The 24,748-nt window shown below is 41.5% G+C and overlaps 1 protein-coding gene and 1 non-coding gene across 2 annotated transcripts; both read left to right on the top strand.

The window, feature by feature from the left end:
- Positions 1 to 13,029: 13,029 nt before the first annotated feature.
- TRNAW-CCA lies at positions 13,030 to 13,102 on the top strand. Its single transcript has one exon. It is a non-coding gene; the product is annotated as a tRNA-Trp (tRNA).
- Positions 13,103 to 22,542: 9,440 nt separating this feature from the next.
- Positions 22,543 to 24,492, top strand: LOC120878617 (nuclear cap-binding protein subunit 2). Its single transcript, XM_040261297.1, has one exon. It carries the CDS (start codon positions 22,579 to 22,581, stop codon positions 23,047 to 23,049), a length of 471 nt encoding a protein of 156 aa, XP_040117231.1. The 5' UTR covers positions 22,543 to 22,578; the 3' UTR covers positions 23,050 to 24,492.
- The last annotated feature ends 256 nt before the right edge of the window (positions 24,493 to 24,748 follow it).

The following is a 24,748-nucleotide window of genomic DNA, read 5'->3' as shown; positions in this document are numbered from 1 at the left end:
CACACCTCTGCTTAAACCCTCCGGTGACTGGCCAACTCACTCACTTGGAGCAAACACACACACACTCAGCTTTACTTCTCTGCTCTTATCTACCCTGGCCACTTGGCTGAGTCTCAAACATTCAAGACATGCTCCTGTTACAGGAGCCTTTCACCAACCGTTCCTAAGACCCATTCTCTCATCTGCTCTGCTCAGATTTCACAGAAAGAGTCTTTCCTGATCCCTCGATTGAGAGTTGTGTGTGCGCTCAGTCATGTCCAACTCTTCGCAACTCCATTGATAGTATTGACCTTGGACAGAATTTTATATATCAATTACAAGCCTTTTCTACCTTTAAAAAGTTTATTTCTTGTTCAACAAAAATATATGGAAATATAGGATCATTTGCTTTAAAGGTTTTACTTAATAAAGGACAGGCATGAACTTCCCTGGTGGTCCAGTGGTTGGAACTCCAAGCTTCCACTGCAAAGTGGAGAGAGGGGCACAGGTTTGATTCCTGGTTGGCCAGGGAACTGGAATCGCTCAAGATGCTTGGTGCAGCTAAACAAATAATCAAATAAATAAGTGACAGTCATGAAGGCTAATAGGGATTTGCTTTACTTACAGACTGTGTTTCAGAAATCTGTCTGCCAATCAGTTTAATAGAATTATTGTTATTTTATTGAGTGTATATTGAATATCTGAGCGTAAAAACCTCATAAAGAATGCTGTGCTATTATCTAAAAATCAACTGACACAGTATTTTCATATTACATTGACTACCTGCTTTATGGAACCAAGGACAGCAAGATTTTACTGTCTGTCTCTCTCACATACACACACGCATGCACACATCAGGCACCAACACAAATATTTTGAGAGCTTTTACCACAAAACGAAAATAGTTAATTCCATTTTTAAGAGTAAAGACAAGAAAACAAATTTCATATTCAAATGCAGAAAAGGTAATTAGAAGCAGAATGGGACCATTATCCAACTTTCAGTCTAGCGCTCCGCCCATGACTAGAAAAAGCACTGTTCTTTCAAGAACAACATAAACAGTGTCAGTTTTACCAAAGGGAACTCAGACTGCTAGCCCTGCTTGCCATTACCCATAGCTCACAAACACAGGGGTCATAAAATTGTAAGACACGAAAAATATGGGGCTTCCCTTGTGGCTCAGCTGGTAAAGAATCCACCTGCAGTGCAGGGGACCTGGATTGGATCCCTGGGTTAGGAAGATCCCCTGGAGAAGGAATGGCAACCCACTCCAGCGGGCCTGGAGAATTCCATGGACCGTATAGTCCATGGGGTCGCAAAGAGTCGGACACGACTGAACAACTTTCATGTCACAAAAATCTGGTGGCTACAGTAACAGGAGAAATTTTTCAAGAATACAAAAGTGGAAATCTCAAATAACTGATATTTTCTTCAGGGCTGAAGGGAATGTTTTAGGTAGTGTTCAATCTAGAAGTTGATCTCTTGTACCCCTAAAAAAAAAAAGATGAGATTTGCATAGCCTAGCCTTCTCCACCACAAGATATAGAGATAAATGATCCTCAGGAAAAGAATAGGGGGGAAAAAAAAACTACTAGTGAGCATCACTGAGAAAGAACAGTGAAGGAAAGCAAAGCTTATTTCCCTGTATCATAGATGAGCTGACCCAAAGCATCACATGGTCAAGTCACTCAAAAGAGATCTTACCCAGGACCAAGCTTTCCTAACACTTGCAAGAATGCAAACAGCTAAGATGCACAGACACAACGAGGCGAAGTCTCAATCCTACGTACGGCCTTCCAGGTCTTAACTTTTTGCAGCAGTTGCATTCTCTGTTTAGGGCAATGGGTGAATTCTCCAGGTAAAGTATGGTTTTCTTTCTTGGCAGAGAACACTTTTGTTGTTGTTCAGTTGCTCAGTCGTGTCCAACTGTTTGCAACCCAATGAACTGCAGTATGCCAGGCTTCCCTGCCCTTCAGTATCTCCCACAGTTTGCTCAAACTCATATTCATTGAGTCAGTGATGCGATTTAACAATCTCATCCTCTGTCGCCCCCTTCTCCTCTTGGCGTCAATCTTTCTCAGTATCAGGGTCTTTTCCAATGAGTCAGCTCTTTGCATCAGGTGGCCAAAGTATTGGAGCTTCAGCTTCAGCATTAGTCCTTCTAATGAATATTCAGGACTGATTTCCTTTAGGATTCACTGTTTGGATCTCCTTGCAGTCCAAGGGCCTCTCAAAAGTCTTCTCCAACACCACAGTTCAAAAGCATCAATTCTTTGGCACTCAGCTTTCTTTATAGTCCAACTCTCACATCCGTACATGACATCCATACAATGCGTAGGTACCCCCTGAGTAAAGTCTTCCTTATTGCCTTTAACAAGTGTCATGGATATTTTTTTTCTCAACAGCATACACCTTTGTATTCCCATAAAGGGAAAGGACTAGATTGCAGGCTGTCTTCCTCCTCCCTGTGTTGATCTATATGTAGATACAAATTAGAAATAGCAGTGTGGGAACTTCCCTGGCAGTCCAGTGGTTAAGATTTTGACTTCCAACACAGAGGGTACCAGTTCAATCACTGGTCAGGGGGTTAAGATCCCCCATTCCTTGGGGATAAAAAAAAATGTAAAACAGAAACAATATTGTAACAAATTCTATACAGACTTTAGAAATGGTCCACATCAAAAATAATCTTTAAAAAATTAAGAACTAATACTATGGCAGGGGCTTTCCTGGTGGCTCAGACAGTAAAGAATCCGCCTGCAATGTGGGAGACCTCGATTTGATCCCTGGGTTGGGAAGATCCCCTGGAGGAGGGCATGGCAACCCACTCCAGTATTCTTGCCTGGAGAATCCCCATGGACAGAGGAGCCTGGTGGGCTACAGCACAGAGTCAGATGCAACTGAGCAACTAAGCACAGTACAGCATTACAACAGCCATATAGTTACTAATCACCCAGTCCTTAGCATATAAACCTTAAACAAACAAAATCTGGCAATTCTTTGCAGTTAGCACAAAAGTTAGAATATAAGGGAGGAACTTTCTAAAGGCAACTAACACAAGTTTGAAATAGAGTGACAGAGCAATAAACAACATCTCAGAAGAAAATCAAATATGTGGTCTCAGAACCAACACAAAGCTCATGCTCTGGTCTCTCCACTTTATGTGACTTATAATTTGTTGTCTACAAAATTACGCTTAAAGGTTTATTTACTGTGCCTATCATGTGGATTTTAGTTTTCTCAAGAAGACTCTCATGGTCATTAATACTGTTCAAATGTAATGACTCCCTTCTGGGATGGTTAAACTGAACCAGATAATTCACCACATTTGCTGTGTTAAAATGATGTTACCCATTCTCTGTTCACCAAGAACTGTCACAGCATTGTTAATCAGCTATACCCCAGCACCAAATGTTTAAAAATAAATTATGGTAACCAAAGTTGGCTTTAAAAACTTAGGCGTGTTGTTGCTGGAGTGCAGTACACATTCTATACTCTCATTCTTATTATAAAGTCCTCTTGGGTAACATATGGAGCCAATTAAACATGCAAGGACTTTGTCCTTAAGGAAATTACAGTCTAAAAGGGTCAACAAACAGAAGAAGCAACAAAGTGACTGTTTACCTACTCCGACCCCATTGAATTGATGGATGTCATATAAACAAATGATTAGATGTAGTCTGTAGAAGACATACTGTCCTCATTCACACAGACCTAAGTCCCAGCTGTGCTATCAACTCTCCGTTGGACCCTAGTACACCACTTCCTTCTTCAGGTCTCAGTTTTATTATTCGTGAAATAAAAGAAATTTGGGTTGGATGATACAGAAGTGAAGTGAAGTGAAAGTTGCTCAGTTGTGTCTGACTCTTTGCAACCCCACGGACAGTAGCCTGCCAGGCTCCTCTGTCCATGGAATTCTCTACGCAAGAATACTGGAGTGGGTTGCCATTTTCTTCTCCAGAGGAATCTTCCCGATCTAGGGATCAAACCCAGGTCTCCTGCACTGCAGGCAGATTCTTTACTGTCTGAGACCCCAGGGTAAGTGATGTAGAGCACCTTTCTAAGTCTAAGTCATGGAGGAAACACACACTTTAAACGGATTGAGAGGATTAGCATCCTGACATTGGTATTTGACACTGGTTTTATGAGAAAGGATTTGAAGCATCTTAGCTTTAGTGCTTTCATAAATATAATATGATCCTGGCTCATATTTTGGTCCCTGGGTATTTGAATTCCACAAGTCCTGGCCTTAGCCTTGTGCCCAAAGGCTATTTTAGGTAAAATGTCCTAACAAGCTTTATGCCTTTAGTTAAGTCACATATTAAAATGACTTGTTTGAAGGAAAAGCAAACATCATTTCAAACTTTTAAAGGGAAAATTCAAAAATTTCAGAGAATACAGTAGTCATGTTTTCTGGCCAAGGTACTCCCATAAGCTGGATGATTTTTGTGAATATTTGAAGGTTTGTGGTCAGTGTATCCCACATGGTATGGCATTCTGAAGGCGAGAGAGTAAAGTGGTGGCGACCTGGGGCTGGAGTTTGGGGAACTGGGGAGGCTTGGTCAAAGGGTACAAGCTTTCAGGGGAAGATGAATAGCTTCTAAGCATCTAATGTGCAGGAACATGATTGTAGTTAATAATACAGAATTACATACTTGCGATTTGCTAAGATAATAGATATTAAGTATTCTTACTACAGACACACCAAAAAAAAAAAAGGTAGCTACACAAGTGGATGTGTGTGTGTGTTAATTCATTTGATGGTGGCATTCATTTCAAACTATACATGTATATCAAGCCATCACCTTGTACACCTTAAATATATACACTTTCTATTTGTCATTTATAAATGAGTAAAGTTAGAGGAGTAGAACTTATTATTGAGAAACCAAGAATGCTAAACCTTGAAACTGGCAAAGCCTACAGCCTAAGCTGACTGCAGAAGTTATGTAATTTTTTTTCCTGAGTCTTCCATAACTCTAAAATTAAAAAGGAGTGGGGAAAATCCAGTTTCAGTGTGTTTTTTAAAACACCTCATAATGGCAGAAACAGTTGAATTTCTTAACTGGTGCACAAGAGAGAAGAAAATGAGATGGGTAGAGATTTAAATTCAATTCTTTTCTTCTATTGTGTGAGCCTACAGTATCAACAACTGGCAATTGAGAGAAGAGATACATCATTACACTTATTTATAGCATTAACTACTTTACATTCATCCTCACAAGTGAAACTGTAAGAAAAAATTATAAAGGGAGTATGTGGTTCTTTCATTAGCTTGTCTGTAATACTGGATTGGTCCATAAATTAATGTGTATAAGAAGACGAAAAAAAAAAAAAAAAGAATTCAAAGCTCTGCCATTGTAATTACAGCTCTTTAAATATCAAAAGACACAAAGAAAGATTCCTTCTGAAAAGCCTACCGACTCTCTTGGCAAGACACTATTAATTACTTGCATAAATCTGCAGTTTGTACACCCAGAGCTATGGGTGACATTATATTACATTATCCAAGCTTGTACCAGTCCCCATTGGTCTCAGCAAGTGTTTCTTTAAATTCTTGTTTACCAAGTGATCCCTCTGTAAATTTCAGCCTCCTGTTCAGAGGGAGTGAGCAGAGCACTGGAACAACAGGTAACGTTGAGTCTTTAATATTGTTGATAACTGACACAATTCAATTAGAGAAACTGTATCAGGCGAATTATTAAATTAGGCTGGAGGTTGCCATGAGCAGTAATAATATCACACTCCTATTTAAAACCAAGACATTTAGCTTCCATAAGCAAACTGTTCATAAACAAACCACACAGGCAAGTGGAAGAAACAAAGTGGGCCTTGGATCTAAATTAATAGTTAAAGCCCTAGAGAAAGGACACTAGAGAAGCATTTCTACCTTAGAAAATATTTTGTCTCCAAATTTCTAGCCTTTATGTATAAATTTAATCAGCATTTCTCTTCTGAACATCCATTGCACAGAAAAGTTAATAGAATTAAAACCTGGCCTGTGGCTCTATATTTTTGTAATAAATACAGACTCAAGGGAACATCCTCCAAGCTGCTAGGGAGGAGAGAGTGGGAGTGTGTTACTTGATAAAATGAAAACCTAAATTCAAAACAGCAAATGTGTCCCCTGCTGTGCCCAAGTGCCAATTTTCAGCTTTAGCCGTGCCCAACATTTGCAAAAAAAATTTTAAGGAAAACGAATTTATGACCAAATTGAATTGGCCAACATGGTCTGTTTAGGGGAGAAAGAAGCAGGAAAAGCAGACAGCATGTCACTACCTAAACTACCAGGAGAGCCTTGCCCCCAGTTGAAGGAGCGGGTGTTCTTTCTCAAGGCCAATGCAAGCCCAAGTGGCAGTGGATGCGGTTCACTGGATCAAAACCATGCTGTGACTGTGAAGTTCAGAGACCCCAGGACTGATCTCAGAGGTAACCCCACCCTCACAGCCGTTACACAGCTGGTGTGATACTATTTGATAATACAAGTTGTATTCTTCCTAATGACCAACAAGTCAATTAATCAATCCTAAGACTTGGTTTTCAGCCAGTTCTGTTCATACCATGAAGCTTGATGGTGTGAAAGAATGGAATAGCTCTTTTATATCTTCTCAATTTTCTATATCTCTAATCACATCAGTGAGCACAGGAATAGATCCCATGGACTGTATCCTGCAAGGCTCCTCTGTCCATCAAATTCTCCAGGCAAGAATACTGGAGTGGGTCGCCATTCCCTTCTCCAGGGGATCTTCCAGACCCAGGGATTGAACCTGGGTCTCCTACATTGCAGGTGTATTCTTTACCATCTGAGTCATCAGGGAAGTTCACCATTTATATCTTCTCAATCTTTTATATCTGTAATCCCATCAATATCTGTAATCCCAATAATAGTTTGTAGTTAGTTTGGGATCTTGGGCAAAAATCAAGTGCTCACAGATATGTGTTGGTAGGTAAATTCATGTGAGTAGACTGAACCAAGAACGGAGACTGTAATGTAAAAATGAGTGGCATCTTAAGCAGATGCCATACACTATACTTATTAAGAACTTGCTGGAAGTATCCCACTGCCTCTGGGACAAAGACCACAAAACTTGCAAGTTGAAAGCTATTTTGCAGATATTCTGATACTATTTTTATTTTACAGACAAGGGAAACAGACAGATAGGGAAGATACAAGAGGTTTCTTTCTCAAATTTTCACAAATTTGAAAATGATAAGTGGTAAAATTAAGCTTCAAACTCTGATTTATCTCATACCCAAGGATTCCTTTGTTATTATGCTTATAGTAGAAAGCACAAATGGGTGAATCTTTATTTTCCTTGGGTGTAGCAACTGCTTTTTGCCACGTTAGCCATGGTCTAGCTAAGTAAATATAACAAGAAAATAAAATTTTAACCAAACATAAAACTAACCTATTGTATGGGAGGTGATCTATTTGGTTTTTTGAGGGGAGGGGGAGGTGTTTTTTTTTTTTTTCTTAACTGCACCTGAGGCATGTGAGATCTTAGTTCCCCAACCAGGGATCGAACATGCGCCTCCAGCACTGGAAGTGTGGACCTCCAGGGAAGTACCAGGATAAGTTTTAAATACTTGCCTAGAAGGAGAATTAAGAGCCACAAACCTGATCATGTCACTTCCTTATTTAATACATTTCAGCCATGGTCTTTGCTTAACAATGGGTCTACTTAATTTTTCAACTTTATGATGGGGCCGAAGCAATAAACATGCAGTAAAAATTGCCTTCAGATTTTTAATTTTGATCTCTCCCAGGGCTAGCAACCTGCCAACGATCCTCTCTCATGACACAGCAGCAGCAGTGAGCCACGCAAGCATGAAGGTAAACAACTGATACGCCTCCAACTATTCTGGACTCAGACAACCACTCTAATTTTCACTTTCAGTACAGTATTTAATCAGTTTGCATAAGATAGTCAACACTGTGTCATCAAATAGGCTTTGTACTAGAGGCTTTTGGCCAACTGTAGTCTCATGTATGTTTTCTGAGCACATTTAAGGTAGGCTAGTCTAACCCATGATGCTTAGTACGTTAGCCTATTAAATGCATATTCAATTTATGATATTTTCAACTTAGGATGGATTAATGGCGGGGGCGGAGTATGTAACCTCACTGTAAGTCAGAGAAGATCTGTACTGAGATTCAAGCTCCACTGTGACCTTCAGGTTTCTTCTCTAACCTTCTCTCTTGAATTTCTCCTCCACTTTCCTAGATCATCAGACTCCTCTCTGTTGGTGGTGATCTCTTGTCATTCCCTCCATGGATCACAAGCCTCATATTTGTCTTTCTTGTTCTTCGTTTTATCCGTGGTGCCTAGCACAGAGCCCAGCATATGGTGTGCATTCAATAAATTCGGGTTGAATAAATGAACGAAGTCATGCATGTAAGAATGCTTGGAAATTTTCCAGGATGTAAAACACTATTAAAACGCTAAGCCTTTCTTCTATTTAATTTTTAATGTCTTTGGAATCTGATACTTTCACACAAATTCTAAGGGACAGATTTATGGCCTAAAGCTGCATGCACTTTATTGTACAATGACATCTGGATGAGCCAGAGTAATTAAAAATACTCTGCTTGAATCATCTATCACCCAACTCCTTGTACTCATCAAACTAAACATTCTTAACTTTACCTTTTATTAATAAAAAGGGGGGAGCTATTTCATGTCTAGTACACCAAAAGGAAACAGCACAGTCGTTCACCTCCTCTGTTGTCCAGGCCTTGGATGGAGGACAGGACACTCCTGGGTCACACATACTCATCCTCAGGAGACAGTTATGCGCAAGGGCAGATATAACGTCATTGGTGCCTCTCTGACCATTATTCACTGAGCTAACTTTCTGTCAAGGGTCCTCTCTAGGGAACGTAGAAGGAGCCTCAGGGTATTATCCCAACAGAAAGCCCAGGCTAACCAAGTATCCAGCTCTGATGGGGATAGGTCCTTCCACAGAATTGCTCCTCACCTTCAGAGCAATGGAGGCTCCTCACTGGCACAAAGACAACAGATAAAGGTGTTGGTGGCCTGGACCAGGATGGTAATAGGGGAGGTAGCAAAAAAATAGTTGAGCTCTGGATATAAATTCTTCTGAAAGTAGAGTCAACAGGCTTTGCTGATGGATTGATGTGAGTGAGAAAGAGAGAGAAGCCATGGATGACTGCAAGGTTTGGAGCACGTGAAACTGTAAAACCCTGATTGCCATTGACTGTAAAGGTAAAAACTGCAGGAGGAGCATATTTGGGGTGGGGACCTGAGTTGCACATTATGAATTAAGTTTTGGACACGTTAAATTTGAGATGCCAATTAAATATGTTAAGTTTATGATTAACTTCCAGCAAGAGAGAAGAGATAGAAGTATATCTTATGTAAAGGGTGAAAGGGACTACCCTGATGGTACAGTGGATAAGAACCTGCCTGCCAGTGCAGGAGACATGGGTTTGATCCCTCATCAGGGAACATGCCACATGGGCGCCCATGTGCCACAACTACTGAGCCCATGTGCCTAGAGTCTGTGCTCAGAAATAAGAGAAGCTACTGAGCTATGAACAAAGCTAGTGGAGGTGATGGAATTCCAGTTGAGCTATTTCAAATCCTGAAAGATGATGCTGTGAAAGTGCTGCACTCAATATGCCAGCAAATTTGGAAAACTCAGCAGTGGCCACAGGACTGGAAAAGGTCAGTTTTCATTCCAATCCCAAAGAAAGGCAATGCCAAAGAATGCTCAAACTACCACATAATTGCACTCATCTCAAACGCTAGTAAAGGAATGCTCAAAATTCTCCAAGCCAGGCTTCAGCAATACATGAACAGTGAACTTCCAGATGTTCAAGCTGGTTTTAGAAAAGGCAGAGGAACCCAGAGATCAAATTGCCAACATCTGCTGGATCATCAAAAAAGCAAGAGAGTTCCAGAAAAACATCTATTTCTGCTTTATCAACTATGCCAAAGCCTTTGACTATATGGATCACAATAAACTGTGGAAAATTCTGAAAGAGATGGGAATACCAGACCACCTGACCTGTCTCTTGAGAAACCTATATGCAGGTCAGGAAGCAACAGTTAGAACTGGACATGGAACAACAGACTTGTTCCAAATAGGAAAAGGAGTCTGTCAAGGCTGTATATTGTCACCTTGCTTATTGCTTATTTAACTTCTATGCAGAGTACATCATGAGAAACCTTGGGCCGGAAGAAACACAAGCTGAAATCAAGATTGCCGGGAGAAATATCAATAACCTCAGATATGCAGATGACACCACCCTTATGGCAGGAAGTGAACAGGAACTAAAAAGCTTCTTGATGAAAGTGAAGGAGGTGAGTGAAAAAGTTGGCTTAAAGCTCAACTTTCAGAAAACTAAGATTATGGCATCTTGTCCCATTACTTCATGTGAAATAGATGGGGAAACAGTGGAAACAGTGTCAGACTTTATTTTGGGGGGCTCCAAAATCACTGCAGATGGTGATTGCAGCCATGAAATTAAAAGACGCTTACTCCTTGGAAGGAAGGTTGTGACCAACCTAGATAGCATGTTCAAAAGCAGAGACATTACTTTGCCAACAAAGGTCCATCTAGTCAAGGCTATGGTCTTTCCATTGGTCATGTATGGATGTGAGAGTTGGACTGTGAAGAAAGCTGAGCACCAAAGAATTGATGCTTTTGAACTGTGGTGTTGGAGAAGACTATTGAGCATCCCTTGGACTGCAAGGAGATCCAACCAGTCCATCCTAAAGGAGATCAGCCCTGGGATTTCTTTGGAAGGAATGATGCTAAAGCTGAAACTCCAGCACTTTGGCCACCTCATGCGAAGAGTTGACTCATTGGAAAAGACTGTGATGCTGGGAGGGATTTGGGAGCAGGAGGAGAAGGGGCCGACAGAGGATGAGATGGCTGGATGGCATCACGGACTCGATGGACGTGAGTTTGAGTGAACTCCGGGAGTTGGTGATGCACAGGGAGGCCTGGCTTGCTTCATGGGGTCGCAGAGTCGGACACGGCTGAGCGACTGAACTGACTGCAATAAGAAAATCATGTGCTGCAACCAGAGAATAGCCCCCACTTACTACAACTAGTGAAAGCCTGAGCAGCAATGAAAACACAATGCAGTCATGAATAAATAAATACGATCTTTTTAAAGGATGATAAAATTATCGCCCATGTTAGTGAGGCTCATGTGGCAAGACACTGGGAGCAACCTCCAGCCAACAACCAGCTAGAAACAGAAGCAGTGGTGCTAACAGTCCAAAGGAACTGAATTGTGCCAACAGCCCTGTGAGTGTGGATATACCCCCTTTCTCAGTCAAGTCTTCAGATGAGACCTCAGTCTTTGCTGACACCTTGACTGCAGCCTCTTGAGAAATTATAAATTAGAGGACCCACCTACGCTGTGCCCATATTCCTGATGCGTATTGCAGAAACTAAGATAATAAATGTGTATTGTTCTAAGCTGCTAATTTCAGGATAATCTGTTACAAAGCAATATACACCTAATACAAGATCATAGGGCTTCCGTGGTGGTTCCGGTGGTAAAGAAACCACCTGACAAAGCACGAGACTCGAGTTCGATCCCTGGGTTGGAAGAGCCCCTGGAGGAGGAGATGGCAACCCACTCCAGGGTTCTTGCCTGGAGAATTCCATGGACAGAGGAGCCTGGTGGGCTAGGGCGTTGCAAAATAATCAGACATGATTTGGCAACTAAACAACAAGAGAATCATAAGAATGAATGTAGACAGGAGAGAGAACTGGGTTTTGGCCCTGGGTTCACCACTGTTTAGAAGTTAGGAAAATAAGAAGAAAGTACATGGAGATGGAGAGCCATCAGGAAAGTAGAAAGGGACAAAGAGATGGGATGACACATGGGTCAACGAGGAGGATGAAGTGATCAACTGGTAAACACTGTGGACAAGTCAAGTAAGGTGAGGGCTGAGAATGTGTTGTTGCAGTCAGTGATGCTGAGAAAACAGTAACGCTATAAAAAATGTCGGGCAAAAAAAATACTTAAAAACTTAACTTGTTTGATAAAGCCAAAATTTCACAGGTGGAGTTTCCTTTAAGTCAGAGACAGCTCTATCTATTCCTGCTGTTGCAGCTGATCATAACAGTGTAACACTGAAAAAGAATTTAGCGAGTTTCAACTTCAGATGTCTCTTTTACAGATGAGCACTGTGAGTGAAGCGAATTATTCAAGGTCACATAGTTAATGAATAGAAGAGTTAGGAATCAAAATGAGACCAAAGATTCTTGACCTACTGCTCTTTCTGCTACATTTCATTCCTTCTTCGATTTTCTGCTTCCAGGTGGATGATTAGAAATCTTAAAATGCTGTATAGCGATAATAAGTATAGGTAACCTCTCTTACCTGAAGTCTGATTTATTTGTGTTCTTCTATAGTTAAAAGTTTGTAAAAAATCTTATTAAAAACAAATCTGTGGGATATTCCTTAAACCACTGAAAGAATCAACATGTAAAAGACACTGATAGGACTTCCCCGGTGGTCCAGTGGTTAAGACTCCGAACTGACAATGCAGGGAACATAGTTTCGATCCCTGGTCTGGGAACTAAGATCCCACATGCCTTAGAGCAACTAAGCATAACTACAACTACTGAGCCCTTGAGCTTAGAGCTCATGCTCAGCAACAAGAGAAGCCCCCTGATCACCACAGTTAGAGAAAACCTCCACGCAGCAACAAAAATCCGGTGCAGCCAAAAATAAGTAAATAAACATTTTAAAAAGAAAAAGAAAAAAAAGACATTTGCCCTCAAGGAAATGACAGTCTGGTGGGGAGGCAGATACTTAAATAGGGTACTGCAGCTCAGGGTGATAGAATAAAAACCCAGAATGTGGTGGGTGCATTAAAAAGGATTCTGAGCTCAACTTTAGCAGCAAGTGACATCTATGGTGATGTCAGAAATACGAGAAGTATCAGCAGTGTAGGAGGTGGCCCAGGAAAATGGAAGAGCGTAGCCCAGAACAGGGCACTGACATAAAGGGGAGAAATGAGGTTCCCTGGGCACACAAAGCAAGAAGGCAATGGGACCTCCCTGGTAGTCCAGTGGTTAGGACACCATGCTTCCAACGCAGGGGGCACAGGTTCGATCCCTGGTCAGGGAACTAGGATCCCACATGCCACTGTGGGGCTCAGCCAAAAAGTGAAAAATAGAAAAAGAAGGCAGTCAGGACCATTCAAACTTTCAAGCCATGGGAGCATAAAGATCCTGTTGATGAAAATACCAGTGGGGAAGGTATAGAATATTTCCAGAACCCCACACTTTCTTGCAGGCTCTTCCCCAGTCTGCATGTTGCCTCCCCACCCCCATTCCTGGCCCACCCCCAGAGGTGACCAATATTCTAACTTATGTCATCACAGATTAGTTTTGCCTGGTCTTAAATTTCATGTAAGTGGGATCACAGAGTAAGCTCTATCATTCGATCTGGCTTTGGTTACACAAGTACAAACGTACATAAAATCACGCTGTACATTTAATATCTGTGTGCTGCATGGTATGCAAGTTGTATCTCAATTTTTTCAGCAAGGGAGGAGGAGGAAAGGATAAAGCACACATGACCCCCAGGCTGTAGTTCTCAAAGTTTCTACCAGAAACCCCTTAGAAAAGGGATTCCCTGTTCAAATAAGCAGGGGAATCGAGTTAAAATGAATTAAAAGCATTTTCTTCTGCAAATCTTCTGAGCTCGTGCTACAATTGTAAGTACTGTGAATCTCCAAAGGGGTGATAAATAGCCAGACTTTCTCCCATCTTTTTTTGTTGGGTATCTCTCAGGACTCAGATACAAAGGACCTGTGGACCAGTCCTCTAACCTGCACATGTGGGAAACGGATTGTATTAAATAGGACACCAGAGCTGGTTCATGAAGGAAATGACTCTCCCGGGCACAGCACATTCAAAATGCCAGTGAATCCAGCGGGTGCGGGGAGTCCAGGAAGTGGCTGGACGGCAGGAATGGGGCCCTAAGAGCCGTCGGACCTGGGAATATATTTATAACCCTCATATATGATTGAGGTCTGTAACTCTGTGGGTAGACAGATTACAGCCCGCAGGTAGAGATATCAGGCGAGTCGCTCTCAGGGCCCAGAGGGCTGTAGGGCAGAGGAAAGGGGCCAGGAAAGTTACAAATAAAAAGGAGTCTTGGGACTTTCCTGGTGGTCTAGTAGATTAGAATCAACGTGCCCATGCAGGCGGCACGGGTTCAAACCCGGGTCCGGGAAGATACCTCATACCTAGTAGCAGCTAAGCCTGTGTGCTACGACTGCGGAGCCCGCTCTCTAGGGCCCGCGGACTGCAGCTACGGAGCCTGCATGCTGTACCTACTGAAGCCCACGCACCCACAGCCTGAGCTCTGAAACAGAAGCCTTCGGGTGAGAAGCCTGCGCGCTGCAAGGAAAAGTAGCCAGCACTCGCTGCAACTAGAGAAAGCCAGCTCACAGCAACAAAGACCCAGCACAGCCAAAAATAATGATAATACAAGAAATATATATATATATATATATTTATTTTTTTTTTTTTTCAAAAAGAAGGGCTTCCATCTGGATGTAGCTGACGCTGCAGGAGGAACTGCCTCCTTCCAGCAACAGTGCAGGTTCAATGCCTTCAACCCCGTCTCTCTCCTGTCTTAAGCCTTTTACTCAAAGCTCTTCCCAGCCACCAGAACCCAGAGCTTCTTAAATGTCTTTCGAGAGTCTCCACAGGGGGCAGGTTTAACATGATTCTGAACCTACTGAGAAGAGAAGGGTAGTATTCAAAATACAAAATGTACCTTTTTGAGGTCTTTACAAATTGTAAACACTGGGTTCTAAAATAAAAAACACTTCTTCCACGGAGAGGATGGGACAAACTGAGAGAGCAGCACTGACATACATACACTACCAGGTGCAAAATGGACAGCTGCTGGGCAGGCGCTGTGTAGCACAGGGAGCTCAACTAGGTGCTCTCTGAGGAGCTGGTGGGGGGGGGGGGGGGGGGGGGGAGGGAGGCTCAAAATGTATATGTATACATACAGCTGATTCTCTTCATTGTCCAGCAGAAACTAAAACAATGTTGTACATCAGCTATCCTCCATTTAAAGAAATTAATTAAAAAATAAAAACACTTCTTCCAGTCTAAAAGTTATCAAAAAAAAAAAAAAGTTACGAGTGTGGCTTGTTTATCTCTTATTCTCCAAAAAAACCAATTTCATTTAAATTCATTATGTTATATATGCTGCTGCTGCTGCTAAGTCGCTTTAGTCATGTCTGACTCTGTGTGACCTCATAGACGGCAGCCCACCAGGCTCCGCCGTGCCTGGGATTCTCCAGACAAGAACACTGGAGTGGGTTGCCATTTCCTTCTCCAATGCATGAAAGTGAAAAGTGAAAGGGAAGTCGCTCATCGTGTCTGACTCTTCGCCACCCCGTGGACTGCAGCCTGCCAGGCTCCTCTGTCCATGGGATTTTCCAGGCAAGAGTACTGGAGTGGGGTGCCGTTGCCTTCTCCAATGTTATATGCCTCTGTTCAGTTCAGTCACTCAGTTGTATCCGACTCTTTGCGACCCCATGAATCGCAGCACGCCAGGCCTCCCTGTCCATCACCAACTCCCAGAGTTCACTCAGACTCAAGTCCATCAAGTCAGTGATGCCATCCAGCCATCTCATCCTCTGTCGTCCCCTTCTCCTCCTGCCCCCAATCCCTCCCAGCATCAGCTAGTACTACTTAATTAATAATAGTTATATGGTTATACTCTTTGCCTTCATTACTAGCAGGTTTATATTTGCACATGTGCTCAGGCGTTCAGTCTTGTCCGACCCCATGGACTGTAGCCTGCCAGGCTCCTCTGTCCAGAGAATTCTCCAGGTAAGAATACTGGAGTGGGTTGCCATTTCCTATTCCAGGGGATCCAGGGATCAAACCCGTGTCTCTTGCATCTTCTGCATTGGCAGGCAGATTCTTTACCACCATATTTGCACATAGAATACAACAAAGATAGATTTAACTATGGAGTAAAAACCTAAGCAAAAGAAAAAAAAAGAAAAGAAAACCAATCACGAAGAGGCAGCAGTGAAGTGAAAATAACATGGCTAATATTTTATGAAAAATTTAGAAAAAAAAGATTTTGTAAATACCAAAGAGACAACCAATAAAGATCTTGTTTCTTCCATCTGACTAATCTCAGCAGCAGAGACTATCGTTCATTTTAACCATCTTAAAAAAGTGATCTTATAATATTGCCATCTGTCGGCCTATGACAGATATAGCAGTCCAATGGCGCAGATAATGAAGCAAAAATATGAGAAATTAAAGGGACAGATGTGCAAAACTCGCATACTCATTTGGCTTAGTATTTCACATCTGTTCTCTCCGAAGCCTTCCCAGTGACACAAATCTAGATGTGGTATCTTGAAATGTTATGCTGTACAGTCAGCAACGTGCCCGTGACTGACTGAAGATCCACTCGTTCCAACACACCACGTGTTTCCTTGTCAATATTGCTACTCTTCTCTCCAAAACTGCACCTCTGTCATCAAAGGAGAACCCGTGTAGGTATACATAGGTGTATATTACATGATTGCATTTATCTATCCTTCTAAAAATTGGCCTCCCTGGTGTTTGAAAGTTAGCTGTGACAAGAAATGCAAAGAAAGATGGTCATCCATATGTTCTACATAACCATTCTGGGATCATTCATATTTTTGATTGGCAGAGAGAAAATAAAAATGGTAAAAGAAATATATATATATATATATATATACCAATTCTGGCATACTATATACATTTGTTCATTTAAACACCAATTCTCCTTTTTAGACTTTTAAAATTTTGGACCATAAGTCACCTATTCAAAAATGTTTAGTGTAAAATGTGATGGGACTTCCCTAGTAACCAGAGGAAAAGAATCCACCTACCAACGCAGAAGATGCTAGAGATGAAGTTATCATCCCTGGGTTGGGAATATCCTCTGGAGCAGGAAATGCAACCCTCTCCAGTATTCTTGCCTGGAGAATCCCATGGAGAGAGGAGCCTGGTGGGCCACAGTCCGTGGGGTCTCAAAGAGTTGGACACAACTGAGCTGCTTATCATGCATGCACCATAAAGAGTAAAGCAACAATGTCTTCCCTGTACTATAAAACACATACTAATCTTTAGCTTGTGGAAATTAAGCAACATTGAAAAAAATAATTCACATCCATAATAAAGATGTGAACTATAAGCCTTGGTGGCTATAATGGTAAAGAATCTGCCTGCAATATGGGAGACCTGGATTCGATCCCTGGGTCAGGAAGATCCTCTGCAGAAGGGAATGGGTACCCACTGCAGTATTCTTGCCTGGAGAATCCCATGGACAGAGGAGCCTGGCGGGCTACAGTCCATGGGGTCACAAAGAGTCGGACACGACTGAGTGACTAACACTTTCTCTTTGGGCTTTGCCAAAGACCCCGTGCAGCCAAGTAAATAAAATAAATTTTATAGGAAAAAGGGTTCATACAGTTCTAAGCTTAAGAAAGATTCATGTCAATGCTATGGCCACACCTTTAGGATATACCTGTCTGGGTTCTCATAGCTGTTTAACCTACTGGAAGTTCCTCAATCCCTGTAAACCTGTCTTTCCTCTAGTAACAGAGAACACCAAGAAACCACCCCATACTGCACAGAAGGATGAAATACCATCATTTGTTTAAATCAAATGAGTTTATAAAAGACACAGCATGGAGCTGTTTTAGAGCAAGATCTCAATATGTTTTCATTAGTTATTTTTCTTATTGTTGATTCCCACAATAAAGTATCAAGGTAGAAATTAGGAGCCTATTTTATAGGTTGATGAAACTGACACTCATGAATTTCTAGTAACTGTTATAGAGCCAGGAACCAGCCTGAGGCTGTGGAACCTGGAATCTTTCTACTCCACCACACGGGCCCTCAGGCAGTTGTTCAGTCACTCAGTTGGGTCTGACTCTTTGCTACTCCATGGATTTCAGCACAGCAGGCTTCCCTGTCCTTCACTATTTCCCAGAGTTTGCTCAAACTCATGTCCATTTAGCCAGTGATGCCATCCAACCATCTCATTCTCTGTCGTCCCTTTCTTCTCCTGCCTTCAATTTTTCCCAGCATCAGGGTCTTTTCCAATGAGTCTGCTCTTCACATCAGGTGGCCAAAGTATTGGAGCATCAGTTTCAGCTCCAGTCCTTCCAATGAATATCCAGGGTTGATTTCCTTCCAGTGCTACCAGCTAGGGCTCTCTGTCCTTTCTTACTAGAATCTGGGCCAACATTTCTGACTGTGGTGAGCAAAGTTTGCCTGCTAAGTCACTTTAGACGTGTCTGACTCTTTCTGACCCCATGGACTACAGCCCTCCACATTCCTTGGTCCATGGGATTTTCCAGGCAAGAATACTGGAATGGGTTGCCATGTCCTTCTCCAGGCAATCCTCCCAACCCAGAAATCAGACCTGCATCTCCTGAACTGCAGACAGATTCTTTACCACTGAGCCACCAGGGAAGCCCAAGCAGAGCTTACAGACACACAGTTATCAGTGATAATCTTAGCAAGTACAGCACCTTGGACAAAACAGAGGTGACTTTCCCTAATAAGAGAAAAGCTGTTCGCCACCACCACGCCCTTGCCCTCAGCCTCTGCAGGCTACAGCAGGCCATGAGCCAGAGTGACCTCTTACTTCAGTCCAATGGCATTGAGAAAAGGAAGCATGAACACCCAACATGGGTTTCCTGTCCCTGCTAGACAATTTTCCTTATTATCTATTCCAATGAGAGGTTTTGTGGTTTCCATTACCATAGTAAAAATAAAAGACCCTGATGCTGGGAAAGACTGAAGGCAAAAGGAGTCAGGGATGACAGAGGATGAGATGGTTGGATGGACATGAATTTGAGCAAACTCCGAGATGATGAAGGACAGAGGAGCCCAGCGTGCTGCAGTCCATGGGGTCGCAAAAAGTTGAACATGACTTAGTGACTGTAAAACAACAGTAAAAGTAACCACTGTGGGTTTTTTTTCTTTTTTGTTGAAGAGGGGGGGAAACTTTTCTATACCTTGATGTACCCTCAAAAATCAACTAGAATTAGCATGGAAGCATGTACAATAACATATGTAAAATAGATAACCAGTGGAAATTTGCCGTATGACTCACAGAACTCAAACCGGGGCTCTGTGACAGCCTAGAGGGGTGGGATGTGGTGGGAGGTTGGAGGGAGGTTCAAAAGGGAGGGGGCATATGTACAGCAATGGCTGATTCATACTGATGTATGACAGAAGTCAAACCAATATTATAAAGCAATCATCAATCAATTTAAAATAAATAAATATAATTTTTAAAAGATCAATGAGAAACAAATGGATGGAAGGACTGAGCATGTAATGAATGTGGTGGCCCCCATGTCAGACATTACACAGTCTTCTCTACACAACAGGGAAATAAAACTCTCCAGACTATCAAAGGTGACAAGCACGCAGTAACAGCCAATTCTTTTTATTTCTTGTCATTTAATGTGCTCTGCATCAGTAGAATATGTAATAATTGTCCATGAAATGAGTGCTTTTAGACTGACTGACTTTTGTTGAAGGAGAAATAACACAGACTTGCAGTGTGGAGTTATTAGAGGTGACGAGAAAGAGGAAGAGGATGAAGCAGTGTTTTTGAAATGTCTTCCTCTGAGTAACTGAAGGCAGGCTATAAAAAGGCCTTGACCACAATCATCAAGCAAGGACTCCACAGCTATTTTTTACATGAACCCTTGCCACATTGTCATTTATCTTCATCCAGTTTCTTTTTTTAATTTTTATTTATTTTTGGCTGCACTGGGTCTCCATTGCTAAGCGTGGGCTTTCTCTGATTGCAGCACACGGGCTTTTCTCTGTGGCGGCTTCTCTTGAGCAGTGCGAGCTCTAGGCGTGTGGGTTTCAGCTGTTGCAGCACGTGGGCTCGGCAGTTGTCGTGCAAGGACCTAGGGACCCCAAGGCATATGGAATCTTCCCAGACCAGGGGTGGAACTTGTGTCCCTTGCATTGACAGGTGAACTGCCAACCACTGGACCACCACGGAAGTCCCTTCATCCAATTTCTGAAGGGTTCCTGTGAGAGTTCTGAGTCATAGAGTGAACTGGGAGACCCACACCATAAACATGCATCTTTGCTCCCTTTGACACACGGGCTGGAGCTCGTCAGGGTGATAAGGGCCATCCTTTCCTCTGATGGAACCTGCTCCCCCTGCACCCAGTGTCAGGGTCGGCTTCCTAGGAGGTAAGTCACAGCTCTGTGACACACTCAGTCCCTCTATATGTGAGTCTGTGTCACGCCAGGTGCTGGGAAAGGCATGTGAAGAACACAAGTCCCAAGGAGCTTGCAGTCCATTGAACTGGGCTCTGCACTAGCCTGTGTCTCTTAGGACAGACAGGAAGATGCTTCTGAAACAGAAATCAGTTGAAGAGCCTTGGATATGGAGCCAAGCAAATAAAGGCTCATTATCCTTGACTCACTGAATCATCTACGAACATCCATACAGTCATGTGGAAATTTAATTCTCCATCCACCAAGTGTTTCTGCTGTGTTCTCACACTCAGAACGTCGCCTCAAGTTATCAATAGCCTTTTTTTTCCTTGCGTTTCTTTCTTTTTAACTAAGCTAACTCCACCGCATCCTGACAGTATAATTAGCAGTAACCTTGGGAGAGGAATTGTTCGGAATTAAAAAATAAGTACTGTAGACAGATACTTTTAGAGCTTCTTGCATGGCTGAGGAAGGATCAGTACACTAAGCATGAAGTCAAGACACGTGAAAGAACAAAGGAGAAGGGACACTAATGAATTCTCAGACGTGTAGGAAACCTGTTAAGCCCCAGGTCTGACACCAGATGTGGAGTTAAGTGACTTTTAATTTCTTTAATTGTAATTTTAAATTGAATTTAATCCAGGAATGCTATCTGTCATTTCACAAAATCTCACTAATTGTTACACAGGAGGGACAGAGTAGCTCTTACCAGAGGGTATCAATCATCCAAGAGTTTGAGACAGAGGGGTGTGTGTGTGTGTGTGTGTGTGTGTGTGTGTGTGTGTGTGTGTGTATACCTGCTTAGTCGCTCAGTCCTGTCCGACTCTGCAACCCCATGGACTGTATGTAGCCCACCAGGCTCTTCTGTCCATGGGATTCTCCAGGCAAAAGTACTGGAGTGGGTTGCCATTTCCTCCTGCAGGGGATCTTCTGGACCCAGGGATCGAAACCATGTCTCTTGTGTCTCCTGCATTGGCAGGTGGATTCTTTACCCCTGAAACACCCAGGAAACCTGAAGTTGTTATAGGTGATCTTCCATAAAATGAAGCATATTTGTCTGCATATTCTTCAAACTGATCTGTTTATGTTTGCCAGGAGGGCCAAGCAGTCACCTAGGAAAGAAAGAAAGAGTTAGGGAAGTATTTCCTAAACAAATATTGCAATATCTTTCTATAATAGTCGAACTGATACGTAAATCAGTCTACCAACTATCAATCACAAGATGAGACCAATTATAGGAAAATGCTTGGTCAACTATTCAGAATCCATTTGCTATTATCCTAATTATTACTACTTCTACCATCACCTTATTTGAATTTGGTGTTGAAACATATAAAAAAATAAACACTAATCCAGACTACCTGAGAGAGAACAGCCTAAATCATACATTGTGTTATTAAAATGTAGTGTTATTATTGTAAAGTCCACAGTCTAACTTGAAGCTCCTGGCAACAAGTCCAATCAAATACAGTTTTGTCTATTCTGCTTCAAGAAAAGACACATTCATACTTGACATTATACATTTATATGCTATAATGAATGTGATAGATTCTTTAAGAAAGAATTTATCCTGTTAATTATTGTAAACGTCTATATATTAAAATCTTGTTAACCCAGGCTTCTGATAATTCAGAGTTTAAGTTCATTTTCCCTATGCTGAAATGAAATATATGTTTTTCCTGAGATATTGTAAAAGTATATTTCAGTAGTACACATGCCGAATTATAAAATTTAAGAATATAGTCTCAGGAAGAGATTTTATTTGAAAGGCATTCAGAATCTTGCATTGCTGCCCTCTGGTGGCCAAACATGGTTCTGTACTGTAATTTTAAAATTATCTGTATAGAACAATTTGAACTCTATCAATATCATTATGCAGCTGCAAATTTAAGTATCTTTCCATAAAGTAAGTGCAAGTAGAGAATTAGACAATTACCTGTAAAAAACATGCATCTATGTTAGTGATGGGTGTGTGTGTCTGTGTGTGTGTGTGTGCTCAGTCGTGTTCGACTCTTTGTGACCCCACGGACTGTAGCCTGCCAGGCTCCTCTGTCCATCGGAATTTCCAGAAAAAAGTACTGGAGTGGGTTTCCATTTCCTCCTCCAGGGGATCTTCCCAATCCAGGGATCTAACCCACGTCTCTTGCTTCTCCTGCACAACAAGCAGATTCTTTACCACTAGTGCCACCTGGGAAGCCCTTATATTAGGGATACGCCCAAAGAAATTCTTCACTCAAACTCGGTCTATAGGAGATTTTTTATTTTTTAAACTCGGTCTATAGTGTTGAGTGGCGGTGTCCTCTGCCACCTCTCTGCACTATGTCGGGTGGCCTCCTGAAGGCGCTGCGCAGCGACTCCTACGTCGAGCTGAGCCAGTACCGGGACCAGCACTTCCGGGGTGACAATGAAGAACAGGAAAAATTACTGAAGAAAAGCTGTACATTGTATGTTGGAAATCTTTCCTTTTATACAACGGAAGAACAAATCTATGAGCTCTTCAGCAAAAGTGGTGACATAAAGAAAATCATAATGGGCCTGGATAAAATGAAGAAGACAGCATGTGGGTTCTGCTTTGTGGAATACTATTCAAGAGCAGATGCAGAAAATGCCATGCGGTATATAAATGGAACTCGTCTGGATGACCGGATCATTCGTACAGACTGGGATGCAGGCTTTAAGGAGGGCAGGCAGTATGGCCGTGGGCGTTCTGGGGGCCAGGTACGAGATGAATATCGTCAGGATTATGATGCTGGAAGAGGTGGCTATGGAAAACTGGCCCAAAACCAGTGAGTGGTTTAGAGCCCCGTCATGAAAGCCCACTCCTTTGGCCTGTTGAATTTGACAGGTGTTACCCAAGGTCTGCAAATCTGCTTTTTTTTTTTTTTTTTTTTAAACCAAGCTTTAATCAATGTTTCTACTGAGCTGGAAGCCTTGTCATGGTTTTCCTCTTAAAAATTATTAAAGAACAGAATCCAAAAGAATGCCTTTAATTCTGTAGAATGAAATCTTAGAATCTTGGTTTTGTGTCAGATTACCAAAATGATTTCTGTTACTAGGTCAAAAATTGTGTTCCTTAGCAACAGACTTCACATATAATGTTGATCTGTCAGCCAAAAACACACTTCTTTTAGAAGACTGGAAAAAAATTTTAAGTGTCTACCATGTTTGCATCTAAGTAGGTTCATGGTCTACCTTGGGACCTGGAATTACTATTTTTAAAATTTTAAGTTTTCATAAGATAAAGTTTAATAAGTGGACTTTTGCTATGTTATGTAGCTTTGCTCTAAATTAGGGGAACAGATGCTTGATAACTGAAGTTGTTTTTTTTTTTTTTTTTCTGTGTTGATTTTTAATCTGTAAAGGCAAAACTTAATGGAAATTCCTAAACAGTTGGTATAAAAGTAAGCTTTAGACAGTCCCGGGGAACACCACCTGCTTTACATGCTTTGTATATCAGGAAATAAGGGACAGGTATTGAAGGGTATTTATTTACTAAACACATTTTTCAAAATGTGAGATGTGAGCGCCTTCAGATCTATTTTTTTTCATTTTCAGACTGATCTTGGGAATGGAGTGTTTTGTGGTGTTTGTGTGTTTTTTTTTTTTTTTTTTTTAAAGAGCTTACAGATTGAGAGAATGGCTTAACAAAATCAGAAATGGTTCCCTTGGGAAATGTTTTGGCCAGTTCTTACATTGAAGTCTGTCTTGTTTTTTCTCCAATTGTGCTATGTTTCAGAGGCAGGACAGTCAGCTGATGGTCTCTACAACTCTCAGAAAGGAGTCTAGAGGATTTATTTTGCATTTGTAAGGCAAGAGATGATTTCTCTAATGTTACATGAATTCTTGCTCATTTTAAACTGCTAGTCTAGTATGATTCTCCCTGACCTAAGTGAGATTTTTTCATCTAGCAACAAAGTATCTCCTAATTTCCAGGAGTTTGTGAAGTTGGGGCTGGAGTATCTCAATGTGAACAGCTTTCATGTTAACAGTGTGTGTTTTCTCAAATTTAAATTGGCTATTTGGATATCTCTAAATTAGTTGTAAGTATTTAGGAAAACGTGCAAGTAATTTAATGAGGACATAAAGTCTTTTTTACAGTAGTTTGAATTAATGTATTTTATATTATTTTGCAGTAAAACATGATTCAGATTTCTATAGGCCTTAAAACCACAGACAGTATTTCATATTTGAATTGTCTTCTGTAACAGATTTCAATAAAATTGGACCAACTTAAAAAAAATAATAATAATAAATAAATAAATAAATAAACTCGGTCTAAGGTCCCTGGCCAGGAAACAACCCCAAAATAATGGGGAATAATCTCTGTAAAGGCCACTTCACGTTATTTTGTTACCATAATATAAAGTTTTTAACAGTTTGTGAGTTCTTGAGTTCTTTGGCTATAGATTCAAGCCACAATAAGTTAGTGTAATTTATTAGCTAAGTGACTTTCAGTAAATAACCTAACTGCTCTGCATCTCTGTACTTC

This window comes from Oryx dammah, unplaced genomic scaffold (genome assembly GCF_014754425.2).
Source record: "Oryx dammah isolate SB20612 unplaced genomic scaffold, SCBI_Odam_1.1 HiC_scaffold_19, whole genome shotgun sequence".
NCBI lineage: Eukaryota > Metazoa > Chordata > Mammalia > Artiodactyla > Bovidae > Oryx > Oryx dammah.
The sequence above is the reverse complement of the archived record's forward strand: the minus strand, read 5'-3'. Positions and strand labels throughout refer to the sequence as shown.